The sequence below is a fragment of the Sprattus sprattus genome (assembly GCF_963457725.1).
Source record: "Sprattus sprattus genome assembly, chromosome: 14".
NCBI classification, from domain to species: Eukaryota; Metazoa; Chordata; class Actinopteri; order Clupeiformes; family Clupeidae; genus Sprattus; species Sprattus sprattus.
The window spans coordinates 13,461,983-13,475,141 of NC_137912.1; the positions used below are offsets into that span (position 1 = coordinate 13,461,983).

The following is a 13,159-nucleotide window of genomic DNA, read 5'->3' on the forward strand; positions in this document are numbered from 1 at the left end:
AAACAGGATTAGTTTTGGTACTTGAGCATGCTCACATCTGAGCAAAGGGAAATACAATTAGGGAAATAACAGCCAATGGTACCTAGATCAACAACCTCATCAAGCGTACCTTTATCATGCACTTGACTTGCACTCTGCTGCCCCCAAGTGGAGGGTAAGGTGCAATTAAAGAGCCCTACATACCCAGGGTGTAAAGGTTAGATGAGGGGGGGTACCGGGGAAAGGTTCCTAATCTGGCTAGCTGATCGTGGAATGAGTTTAATAAAATTAATTTCAACATATAAGAGTGACTGTGGTCCTTGACAGTGTAAAACACACAGACAAACAAAAGCGCAACGATAGGTTGGTAGTCTGCAAGAATAAATGTTAACTCATTTCCTGTTCATACATAAAAAAACACAAACATTCAGCCGAGTAGGCAGATATTGAGATTAGAGGTTCTGGAAAACGTCAGCAAACAAATAAACAAACCAAAATAAGGGGCCTAAGGACTTCCTCTGAAATCCGGGAAAGCTAGAAACCAGTCCATCTGTACACAAACGTCGCCATGTCTCCTCCTCCTCCCTCACACTTCATTTTTTGGTACTATTTACAATACAGTGGCGCCAGCACTGTCCAAGGCTGGCAGCTTTTTCAAAGCTCTCCTCTCTTCACGTCTGGCATGACGTTGAGGCTTCCAGTGTGAGATCATGAGATGCGTCCTCTGAAAAGATCTGAGGGAGGGGGACGGGGGACAGAGGGATGGGTGGAAGGGAAGGGAGAGAAAAACAGCTGTGAGTTCTGTGGTCAATAAAAAAAAAAGTGTTTGAAGCATGCACAAACACACAGCCACAGAAACACACACACACACACACACACACACACACACACACACACACACACACACAAACACACAGACACACACAGACACACACACAGCCACAATGTGGCAATCCAAATGGGTCCCGACGGCAATCAACTAAACACTTTTGCTGACAAAACAAAGCTTAATGTTCACAGTATCTACAGGGGACATGGCGGTCTAGCCTCTTAACAGCCTACAGACAGCAAATGCAGAAAATAAGAGGTCTGGGGAGAAAGAGTCTGAATCAAAGCTTTACTGTTATTTAGAGACAGTCTGCAGTCTCCTCTTGGACAGGACCACGCGACCGCATGCAGAGGGCCCGTTTCAAGCGACACAGCTGAGCTCCTTTAATTACTTTATTTCAAGAGGAGCCTCTCTGAAGACTCCCGCTCGCCCCTCCATTACAACTACTAGTTCATCATAGACCACACATGGGGACCCTCAGGAGGAAAGAGAGGGGGGGGGGGGGGGGGGGGGGGCATTGTCGTTAAAAACCCTTGAGGTAAAGAGCAGGGGGCTTGGCCTCATTTCCTGGCCCAGTCGTCGGCTCATATATTTCACAGGGCGGCGTGGCGCGGCACGGCAGGGTTTGCTTGTGGAGCCACTGGGCCTGCTCATTAAAGCCTGACTGTCTCTCGGCTCCTCTTGAGACGACGCTACTCGACCGCCTCGCTTGTGCACACTAGATTCCCACCACAAGCCCCTTTAGAGGTCGTGTCAGACGTGACAGAGCGCCTCGCGTTGACTCATAAGGAGCGACTCTAGGGGCTTTCCCTCCCCACAAAAAAATCGACTTCAGCCCAAGCTCTCAATTTAGTTTTTTCTATCAGGAAGTGCTCTTAAACATTTTTCCGCCCAAGTCTCAGAAGCATTTTGGTGAGAGCCCTGTTTATCTGTAGTTAAATAGCAGGACTACTCCCTACTATCTAGGGAGAAAGGGAGAGAGAAAGAGGCTGAAAGAATAAATTAACGAAATAGCAAATGATTGAAAGAAAGAAAGAAAGAAAGAATGTCAGAAAGGCTAGGTGAGTGCTGGGTGTGAGACTGACCAGAGCAGGGCCTTCGACCGCGTGCTGACTCCTCGAGTGCGGTGGTCGTCGGAAGTGGATGCTGCGGTTGCAGCGGCGTTTCGGTGGCTGCGCTTGTGCGTCTCCAGGTACAGCTTCTTGGCAAAGGCCCGGCCGCACATGTCGCAGGCGTGCAGAGAGAAGTTCTTGGTGACCTTCACCTCAGTGCTGTGCTGCGATTCGACGGGCGACACTAAGGGCTGGGGGGCCTCCTGTTTGCGTGTGTGGGGTGTCAAAGAGTGGTGATGGTGGTGGTCGGACTTCCTGGTGACCGGCGGGCTGGAGAGGAACAGGCTGTGTTTTCTCGTGACAGGCGGGGTGGGTGGGGGGAACTCGTGCCTGCGTGTGACCGGGGTGGAGGGGGGGGCCGCCGCGGCGTCAGCGTGTTTGCGCGTGCTCTGGGGGGTGGTCGCGATGGCCGGCTCGTGCCTGCCGTTTACCTCCTCCTTTAAGTGCTGCGGCGAGGCGGGCCGTTGGCTACGCTTTGCGCTGCCGTTTTTCAGCACCAGCTCAGCGGGCTTCTTGACGGCGCGGCTCTCGATGGTGGCCATGATCTTGGTAAGGTAGTTGCTGGGCTTCTTGTGCACCACGGTGATGTGCCGCAGCACGTCACGCTTGCGCCGCGTCTCGTAGCTACACAGCGGGCAGCGGTAGAACTTAATGAAGATCTCGTTGTCGTTGTCCGTGTGCAGCTCGATGTGCTTGTCCAGGTTCTGCCGTGAGCTGAACTGCCGCTTGCACAGCTTGCAGTAGAGCAGCTTGAAGTCGAAGCCTAGCGCTAGCTTCGGCCGGCGCATTGCAGGGCTTCCGTCTCCGTCGTTGTTCTCCTCCTCTTGCTGCTGCTGCTGCTTACGGAGAGTTAAGTGCTCCTCCCGTCGGTATTTCTTCGGCCTGCCACGCCGTTGCACTTCAACCGGAGGCGACGCTGGCCGTTTGACCGCCTTCTTGCCAGTGGACGAAGGTGTCTGAGGAGGGATGGCGGTGGCCAGCTTCGGACGGATCTTGTGCACGATGCGCAGGTGCCTCTTGAGCCGCGCCTGGCTGCTGTACTTTCGCTTGCACACCAGGCACTTGCCGGAGGTCATGTTAAACTGGGGCGCAGGGCTGGCATTAGTCTCCAGCGAGAGGGGCTCTCCCGGCTTGGTGGCGAGGTCAGGCGTGATCAGATCTCGTCGCAGGCCGCGGTGCACCTCGTCGAAGTGGCGCCGCACATTGGCCTTGGTGGCGAAGACCTTATAGCAGACGGGGCAGCTCTTTCCGTAGGGCGTCTTGACGGGCGAGCAGACGCCAGAGGGCACCTTCACCATGGAGAGCAGACTGATGGGCACGGTACGCATCTCCGTGAACTTGCGAAGCTCCTCCAGACGGTTCTGGTGCATCTTGCGGCAGTGCCGGCGGATGGCCTGCCGCGAGTTGAAGTCCTTGCCGCACATGCAGCAGGTGATGGTCACACCCTGCACAACAGGGCCAGCCCCGTCACTCAAATTCACATCAATGTCCGATTCCTTCTTAGGGCTGTCGCCTTCATGGACTCCTTCATCCTCTGTGGCATCCTCGTCATCGTCCTCCTCTTCCAGGCCCCGCAGTTCCTCCTCTTCCTCATCATCATCATCTTCCTCTTCCACATCCTCCTCCTCTGCCTCCTCGTCCTCCTCGGTCTCCTCCTGGGTGTCTGCCTCGCTCTCCGACACGTCGGTGCCTGGTTTCTCCTCCGGGTCAGTTGTGTGATTGGGCTTCTCTTCTTTCTCTTTGTCTTTGTCCTTCTCCTTCTCTTTGTCCTTCTCCTTGTGATGCTCGTTCGAGGACTTGCTTGACTTGCTGGCTTTGTCTTCGCGGGAGACGTGTTGGAAGATGGCGTTCTGGTTGGTGCTAATGGGTTCTAGCCGCACCACGTACTCATCCCGACGTGGGTAGATGGCCTCAATCAGCTCCTTTGTGGCTGCGCACTGTCGGTCATCTCTCGAAGAGCCTGCCCATAACAAGACATAAAAGGAAACAGGAGGGATGAGTATTTTCAGAGTGTGTTTATCCTTTTTAAGCCAGTTCTCATATATGCAAGACCATGGATCTTCTACACGGAATATTTATGATAAGAGTGCCAAATTCAATCAAAGTAGATTTATGAGAAGCCTAAAACTTCCACCCACTGAAGTAATGACACTATTACGCCACAAATATAATGCATCTAGTTTCAAAGTCAAACAACTAATCAGCTTCAAAGAGCGTGAAAGAACAAATTTAGGGAAATCAAAACACAGTGGGTTCCCTGAAGGTTAATGAGGTGTGCTGTCAGAAATGGTGTGTGTCTGTTTGAGAGTGTGTGTGTTTGTCTGGGTGTGTGTGTGGGTGTGTGTCTGTGCCTGTGTGTGTGTGTGTGTCTGTGTGTGTCTGTGTGTGTGTCTGTGTATGTCTGTGTGAGTGTGTGTGTGTGTAGGGGCAGGGTGCTGACCGTCAGGCTCGGGGAGCCGGGGGAAACAGTAGAACTCCTTGTGCGTGATGAGGTTGGGGAGACCTCGGAACAGACTGCGACACAGCTTACACTCGAAGATGGTGTCCACCTCCTTCAGCAGGATGTGCCGGAGCTGTGTGGTGCCTGCCAGAGAACACAAGGAGGCAGCATTAGCACCCAGGCACCTGGAAATTCACACACACACACATGACACACTATACCAAACCAGATGCAGACGCGGCGAGGATGCACAGTTATGTGCCCAACCCCGTAACAAGGCTTCTGGAAATGTCCTCCGTGATCATGTCACTGGCTGTTACCACGTGAGCTTCCAGAGAGGAGCATGTTGGTAATAGACCTGGAGGGTTTTTCGAATGACCTTGCTGTGTTTTTCCATTTTTGCACACACATGCACTGGGTCAGCTGTTTCATCTTCAGCTCGATCATCTAGATCAGTGTTTTTCAACCGGTGTGCCGCGGCACACTGATGTGCCGCGAGAGGCTGTCCGGTGTGCCGTGAAAAATATTCATTTTTTACATATTGTCACTTCATTGGTGAGAAAAATCACTATGTGCGCGAAGAGCCAACGTGTGTGTTTGTGTGTGTGTGTGACATCGCGCTGTTGGTGGTATGAAGGCTCAATACTCCCCTCTGCCTATTGGTGGCGGTACGCAGCGTAAATAATAGGCAGATTTACTGAGGCGACAATTAAAAAAAGTGTTGTGCGTTGAGTTTTGGGGAAAGCTGGCTAACAGTGCCATGGTCCCTAGCAAGCTTAAACGCCACTTGCAAACTAAACACCCTGCGCTGCAAGACAAGGACTTTAACTATTTTGTTTGTAGCCTATGTGTGACAACACTGTCAAACAGGCTACTATGATGACAAAGGTCACAAAGGTGTCCGAGAGAGCCCTGGAAGCTAGCTATTTAGACGCGGAACTTATAGCTAAGTCAAAAAAGCCACACACTGAATCATTGATATAACCCGCCTGCAAAGCCATTGTCAATTTCATGCTAAGCCCAGATGCAGTGAAGGAGATTGCTAAAGTTCCCCTCTCAGATAACACCATAGCGAGACGTGATGACATGTCTGCTGTGATGACATCGAGAGTGTTGTTTTAGAGAAGATACGCTGCAGCGAGAAATTTGCTTTGCAACTCTATGAGTCGACAGATATAAGTGGCCATGCCCAACTCCTGGCTAACGTACGCTTTGTGGATGGAGCTTCTATACGCGAACATTTCCTTTTTGTTGCAAGGCAATTCCCGTAAAAAAAAAAAAAAACGGGAGGAAATATCTCAACCAAATCTCAACCAAAAAGGACTTCAGTGGACAGACGGAGCTGCAGCCATGGTCGGGCTCATCAAAGGCTTCATGAGCAGTGAGAGAAAAACCCTGATGTTGTGGTGGTCACCCACTGCTCTACACCGAGAGGCACTTGGTTGTCACGGGGAAAAGTTCTAGTACATACTTGTGCGAGCTTGGCTTTACAAGTTAAACAGCGATAAAAACTAAACATAAAGAACGTCTGCGATCCCTTGATGAGGAATTACGTGTGTGCCTCTCATCAATTCCTGCCCGGATACAACGTTTGTGTGCATCTAAACAGGCCCAGATTTCGCAATAAGTGAGTACTATGTAATTTCATAATAAATGTAATGTCACGTCGTGGCGGCATATTAATTCTTACGGGTGCACAATGTTCTGTTTGGAAAGTATTAGCGCTTAACGATGCTCATATACCATGACAGTTGTCGTTCTAATTGCCTGCATTTAGTTCTAGCTGTATGTGGCGGTAATGCAGCCGGTCTAAAATGATATCTTGGCATTAGGATGACGTTAGGTTTAATGAAATACAAAAAATAGAACACGCGTGTCCCTTATTTCTTAGAGTATATTATGCTCAGGCTGAAACGATGATTGGGTTTGATATTCATATCATTTCCGGTTGTTGGTGTGCCGTGAGATTTTTTTCTGTGTCTTAAGTGTGCCTTGATGCAAAAAAGGTTGAAAAACACTGATCTAGATCAAGAAGTGCTAATTGCAAACTATCCCATTTAAATGTTGATACCATGTCCCTAGGAGTACATCTCCTCCATGAACCTAGACCCCCCCCCCCCCCCCCCCCCACTGCTGAAACCACAGTGTAGTAAATGTGCCTAAGTCAGGACACAGCCCGGTATTCTTCTCAGAAATATAGTACATCCGTCAGGGCTTTCTACACTTGGATTTAAGGAGATCCCTGCCACAAATTTTAAATGTAATTGAATCTGCAACAGACCCTCTTAAAGATGAAGTCCAGGGTTTTAATCCAATACACATTTGGTCAAATTCAGCAAATTGCTCCGTGCGGTCGTCTAGCTGTCCATTCAGCCTCAGAGCACGGAAGGGTGTCATTTTATTGGCTGTGGACGCAAATATCAACAGCCTTTCACGAAGGCCAATCACGGACTGAAACGGTAAACCCTCAATCTAATAGGTAAATTAAGAAAGCTTGGGCCACGAGTAAACCTCCCACCTGCTCACGCATGTCCATTTGCCCTGACCATATCCTCTTTTAGTAAGTGGGCACGCGAGTAACAACTGGTGTACACTAGTAGCTACCTTTGCTTGGCACGTGGATCTGAGTACTCCTTTGGCAATAACTAAAGAATGGTCACTGGGCCCACATGAAAACTGTTATAGAGCAAATCACCATGTCATCCTATTTAGCGGGGGGGGGGGGGGGGGGGGGGGGGATTGCATGTTTATGCCAGTGGTAACATGTGTAATTCAATTACAAAGGAGGTGAAGCAACATTTGCATAGCCTACTTAAATCTTCTAAGCTCAGTCAGGTTTGTTGAATAGGAAGAGCAGAGCATTTGTCACAGCCTGTGGCCAAACATGCTCATTCTTTTCAAACAAATAAGATGCTCAGTGCACTCGCTGTTTTAAAGCTATTTGCAAAAGTGCACGGTCAGTGGAAGAGGCTCCAATTGATCAGAGCACTGTAGCCTGGCTAGCTGATGTAACTTGGGGTTGTTTCTTGGGTTTCCGTTTTAGGCTTACTTATTTGTTTTGTGTTGATTGTTATTTGCAAGGCTGCTGATTTTAATAATTAGTTTTTATGAACATGAATTATTATTATTATTATCTGCAAAGGTAATGTTGGTCCACCGTAAGTTCTGTAGAGTAGCTTTGCATGTGTATTGTCATTTCCAGGCAATGTCAATACTTGACTTGATTTTGTTTTGATTCTTGCTATATTGGTGCAGGGGGAAATAAAGGCAGGCCTGAGGCCCTACTGCTTCATCCTTACCTCAGAAGGTTACACAGGAGGCTATGAATACGGATTGACCCACTTAACTAACGGAGGAGACAGAATGTTTTTTCTTTTTTTAAATCATGCTGTTGCTTAACCATGTGTGGGAAACCCTAGACGTGCCTAACCTGAGTTTCAAGGTCATGTCGCTTTTTATATCCCAGAATTGAAGACTTCACAATTTCTTTTAAATATCACATTCACAATATGCATATAAAGCATTTCCCTTTAATGGTACGGCGAAGAAAAATAGTCTGTAGACAGAAACTGTAGCTGGAGTGCCACTCATCGGATAGAGCTCCAGTCTGTTAAAGGAATCTTGGGGTAAGCACTGTCTGCAGGAGGTTGTAGGGACAATCAATGGAGAAGATACAGAAGAGAGAACTGATGGGGTGCTCACCTGAGCGGAAACACTCAATAATCTGCTGGATACCAGACCTGGAGGTCTGGATCTGTTTCTGCAGCAGGGGAGGATCTCCAGGCTCCATGCAATACTCTGCAACACACACACACACACACACACACACACACACACACACACACACACACACACACACACACACACGCACACAGAAAGAGACAACACTGTCAGAATCCTGCACATGAACTAGGCAACACTGTTTGGACTCTTTTTGGCCTGGTCTTCCACTTCCATATAATGACAGGCAGATGCACTGTGAACAAGACTGCAACACTGTGAGGTGACATCAAAAGAAAGAGAAAAAAAGAGCAGACAATACCTGGAAAGACCCTTTAGTCTGTAGGACTGTTTTCGGTGCTAAAACAAATCTGCCAGGTCGTGTCAGTGTCAACAGATAAAAGACAACGATCTGATCAAACTGGAGATGGTGTGTGGTTAGACTGAAGATTCACACGTTCAGTATGGAGAGGCTCTGCTCCACTTTGACAATGTTCTCCATTCTTAACCATCAAAGCACAGGCCTTTGATATGATCAGACTATCTGTTCTACCGACAAATGCTGGCAGTACTGTGACCGTGAAAGCGAAAGAGAAGAGAAAGGAAATCTAAGCCTTCATGCTTAGTGGTATGTGGCGTACGTGGCTTCATTTGCATCCTCTGTTAAAACACCAACTCCACAGCAAAGTGTCTTCGGTCCTGCAGTGACCTTTTGAGAATTCAGATTTGTCATCACACAGTGATGAAAGGAGGGCGGAGGAGAGAGAAAAACGGCGTCTACCAATTTCTTATCTTTCACTCCGGTCACAACCGTCCGGAGGGAAAGCGAGATTTTTTTTCCCATTTTCTCTCTCTAAGGGTCTCTCGGGGTTCTGTAACTTTTCCGACCTTCAGCTCTTTCTCTCAGAGACGCCTCCCTCACAAACCTCATGAAAGACCCGCTAGAGAGACACCACGGAGGCCAAGGACTGCTCTTTCTTCCAGGGCATTCACTGCTTTTTAGGCCCTTTTCTAGGACGCTGAATGCTCACCGTCTGAGCGAGATGAGTCAGAGATTAGCCATTGATCTGTTTTTGTAAACATACCGCTGACATTTCCCAATCCATCACAACTACTGTTAATTGTTGCAGGCTTTAACTCCTGTCCTTGACACACACACACACACACACACACACACACACACACACACACACACACACACACACACACACACACACACACACACACACACACACACACACACACACACACACACACACACACAAAGCCTTATGACTGTCCGCATTGTTCAGCATTACTTCTTATAACATATAAGCATACTCAATATGAGCACTTCCAGTGGAAGGAGGCCTTGGTCCTTTATGGAGGAAAGTAATAAGAGCCTCCTTCACTTGCAGTTAGAAAGGATTAATTGAAAACAAATAATCCAATGAATCCTTCATCAGTGCAAGTGAAGAATACAGCGTGCCAGAGTCTTTAAAACAATTGGTTGGCCTATGGTCTGCCCTGCACCTGTCGATCTCTACGTGTGCAAATGTTTAAATATCCAAAGGTGGCATTTCCGTGTGATCCTATTCCTGCAAGCCTTTCTGTGCCACGTAAACCTCTTCCCAAAAGGTCTGAAGGCAACAGGATAGAGCAACACACAGAACAGCATGGGTGAAGTGGCAGAGAGACAAGAGACTGGGGTTGGGCGTTGCACAAGAGGGACAAGGATTGCGTGGGTCGACGGGAGCATAAATATAATTACAGATAAAAAACAGAGACGGCTGCCGGAGATTGATGTTAGTGTGCAAGTGGGATTTATGGGCCTTGCTGTCCCGTTCGGGGGCCAAATTGATGTGTGTTTGTTTGGGATGCCAGTGTGTGTGTGTGTGTGTGTGTGTGTGTGTGTGTGTGTGTGTGTGTGTGTGTGTGTGTGTGTGTGTGTGTGTGTGTGTGTGTGTGTTTGTTTGGGATGCCAGTGTGTGTGTGTGTGTGTGTGTGTGTGTGTGTGTGTGTCTATGTGTGTTTGTGTGTGTTTGTTTGGGATGCTAGTCCCTGGTGTTCTTTGTGCACAGAAGTTTATGGCTGAAGGAAGGCATTTCCTCTCTGAGACGTTGGCCATGGCCATGTACATCCACTACTCTGGCAAGTCCACCAGTAGAGGTGGCCCACAAACGCACAACCAGACACACACACACACTCTCGCAGAACTAGACACACACACACACACACACAGACGGTGCAGAAACACCATACACTATCAGGGTCTATAAGAGCGCCAACAAGACCTCAATCTGAAACCAATCGATCAATCCAAAATGAGAAATAAGCATAATAACGGAAACAAATTAATTTGCAAGTGATTACTGTGTAGGCCTACTTTTCAGGCTACTCATCTCTCACACACACACAGTCACACACACTTACACACGCATCTATTTTAAGCTGCCATGTACAGAAAAAGGCAGCAGGGGAATAGTTACAAGCAAACTGAAAAGGCCTGCTGTGTGGAAATATTGTGGACTTGGTAAAAATGGACAAAAATACTCTTTGTTAATGAGTGCTAATGCAGCCTTTTTTAACTGAAGTGCAGCAAGACGACTCGTCCTCTATTCCTGTGACACGGTGGAAATTATACCACAAAACTACGGGCACATCAGGTGCCGTTGTAGATGACTTTGTGCTTTGTGGCATCATAAAAAAACCTTGCAATATTGCTAAATATCATGTGTCGATATCTTGTTTACTTTGCAGGAGATAAATGCAACCCCCCCCTGATATTTGCAGTTCAGGACTCGGTTGGTGCTGTTTAAATAGGCTGTCTGGATGAGTTTTCTGGCACAACACACCAGTACCAAGAGAGGACATTTGGCACTGGGTTCTCATCCTCTCCAGCTTTGTGTTTTATTACTTTGATCTTAGTCAATAAAGAAAAAAGTGCAGGATTCGAAACAGCTGCTGAGTGCAGTAATGTGCTTAAATCTATCACCCTGTTTAATACGCAGATTTAATGAAAAAATTCTGCTGCCACCTCCCCCTCTCTCTCTCTCTCACACACACACACACACACACACACACACACACACACACACACACACACACACACACACACACACACACACACACACACACACACACACACACGCTCAAACTCTCAGGGCGAGCCCCTCCCCCCACCGCTCACAACATGCTGGGACTAATCAAAGGGGGCAGGTCCCCCTGATCTCCCATGGGTCAAGGGGCAAAGTTCAGCCAATCAGATGCGATTCTGCAGGACGGGCAAAGCTGCATGATTAACCCTTTCCTGCTGGCAGAGGCTATCCAACAAGGCATTTTTTTGTCTGACTAAAGATAAGGTGGAAGAAAATGACTTGAGAGCGAGTGTCATTTGGCCCTTAGAGATAAGACACCTCACGTGCTTGCTGGTCACAACACACAACTGCCACCGCTGGCACGTTTCCTGAACGAGCTTATGCAAGTTAAGTTAAGAAACGTGATCAAAACAGGCCTCGGGCTTTAAAGTATAAGTCAATGAGATGGCCAAAAATGAGGCTTGATAACATCAGAAGAGACAAGCCCTACTCCAAACAGGCAGCAAGCCAAACGCTTAAAAAAATCGACGGTGAGAGAGAACAGAGGAGACAGTCAGAGAGAAAAAGAGCAAGAGAGAGAGAGAGATGGAGAGAGAGCGGTCCCTTTTCAGTTGACTAGTCTCACAGCCCACATGTTCGGTTTATGCAACAGGCACCTCACATGGACTCTCTAGTTAATTAGGGCTTATTTATAGCACAGCTTTTCCTCCGCTCTCCTGTCAACTCCACATCTTCAGCTGTGACACCAGTGACACAGCCACTGATTAAGATACCTCACTTCCCCTGTCACATGACTGGGGTTTGTGTATGGACATATGTATGTATGTGTGTGTGTGACTAAGTGAGTGCCTGACCCACTTTCTGAGTAGTGTCTTGAGTGTGTCTACTGTCCTGCTGGGTCCCGAGTGAGATGGGCTGCTCTGGGGAGCGACCTGCCTTGGTAAGGGTCACAGGTTTCTCTATTCCCCCGCTGACGATGCCGGTCGCCGGAGGAATTTTCCATAATCCTCCACGACCTCTTCAAGGACCTCCATTTCAGAAGGTCATCACAAAGGGCACTTTCAAACCCTAAGGCTGCCCTAACGTTCCAAACCTCCAGAGGGTTACCCTAATCGATAATCGGTGCGTGTGATGGTAGACTCTGGCCCTATGGGATGTGTTTGGACTGCTGTGGGTGGGTGGGTGGGTGGGCCGGGTTGAGGGGGGTGTACCTGTTGCGTGGGTTGAGCCGGAGGTGGGTCCAGTCGGTTCTGGACTGCCGCTGCAGGCTGCCTCGGTCTGGCATCCTTTGTCGTTGGTGGAAGTTTTTTGCTGTTCCGGCGTGGGCTCCTCCATCTCCCTGTCACGGCAGTAGGGCTGTTGGCCAATCACATGGCAGAGCACTTTTTAAAATCACACCCCTCTCAACAAACTCAGAGGTCCAATAATGTAGGCTATTTGCAGGGTTTGTCCTGCATTGAGAATTCAAGGACAAATGCCTTCCGATTTCCACACTCGACCTTTCTGTCCCAGTACACTAACCGACGCTCAAATGTCACTATCTACTCTACTACCTTTTCTCACTTAAGTTTACGAGCGCTAAGCCGGGTTAGTGCAGGTCAATGCTTAACGTGCCGCCGATAGAATGTAAACGATTACAGACTTACCCTATGACTTATAGTTATTACAGGGGGCCCCTGTATGTCCATCCATAATGAACAGTCTTTTATCAACACTGATGAATTCTCACTTTTCACGACTCGCACTTTGAACAAGGAAAGCTCTTATGCAACAGCAAGCAGCAAAAGCATCTGAGACGTAGAAGACATACTGGAACGGCGGTAGCGTGAGTGATTAATGGGCCTGTCGACTACACATGTGCAGCGCTGCATGGTTATTAGATCACAGCAGTCTGTTGGAGACCCCCAGAGTCCTCGCACACATAACATCCACCCTCTGCCCCGAGATGCTGTCGAACCTTCACCACTCGAGTGCGAAGAGCCGGCCATAGATAAGTGTCTCT

The 13,159-nt window shown here is 48.4% G+C and overlaps 1 protein-coding gene across 1 annotated transcript; it reads right to left on the reverse strand.

Annotated features, from left to right (window-relative positions):
* Window positions 1-488: 488 nt before the first annotated feature.
* On the reverse strand, window positions 489-12,492 carry znf800b (zinc finger protein 800b; the record flags this gene model as incomplete). Its single annotated transcript, XM_080851034.1, has 5 exons — window positions 489-713; window positions 1,894-3,880; window positions 4,361-4,504; window positions 8,063-8,158; window positions 12,369-12,492. Coding segments are annotated over 5 exons (2,352 nt in total). The 3' UTR covers window positions 489-712.
* Between the last annotated feature and the right edge of the window lie 667 nt (window positions 12,493-13,159).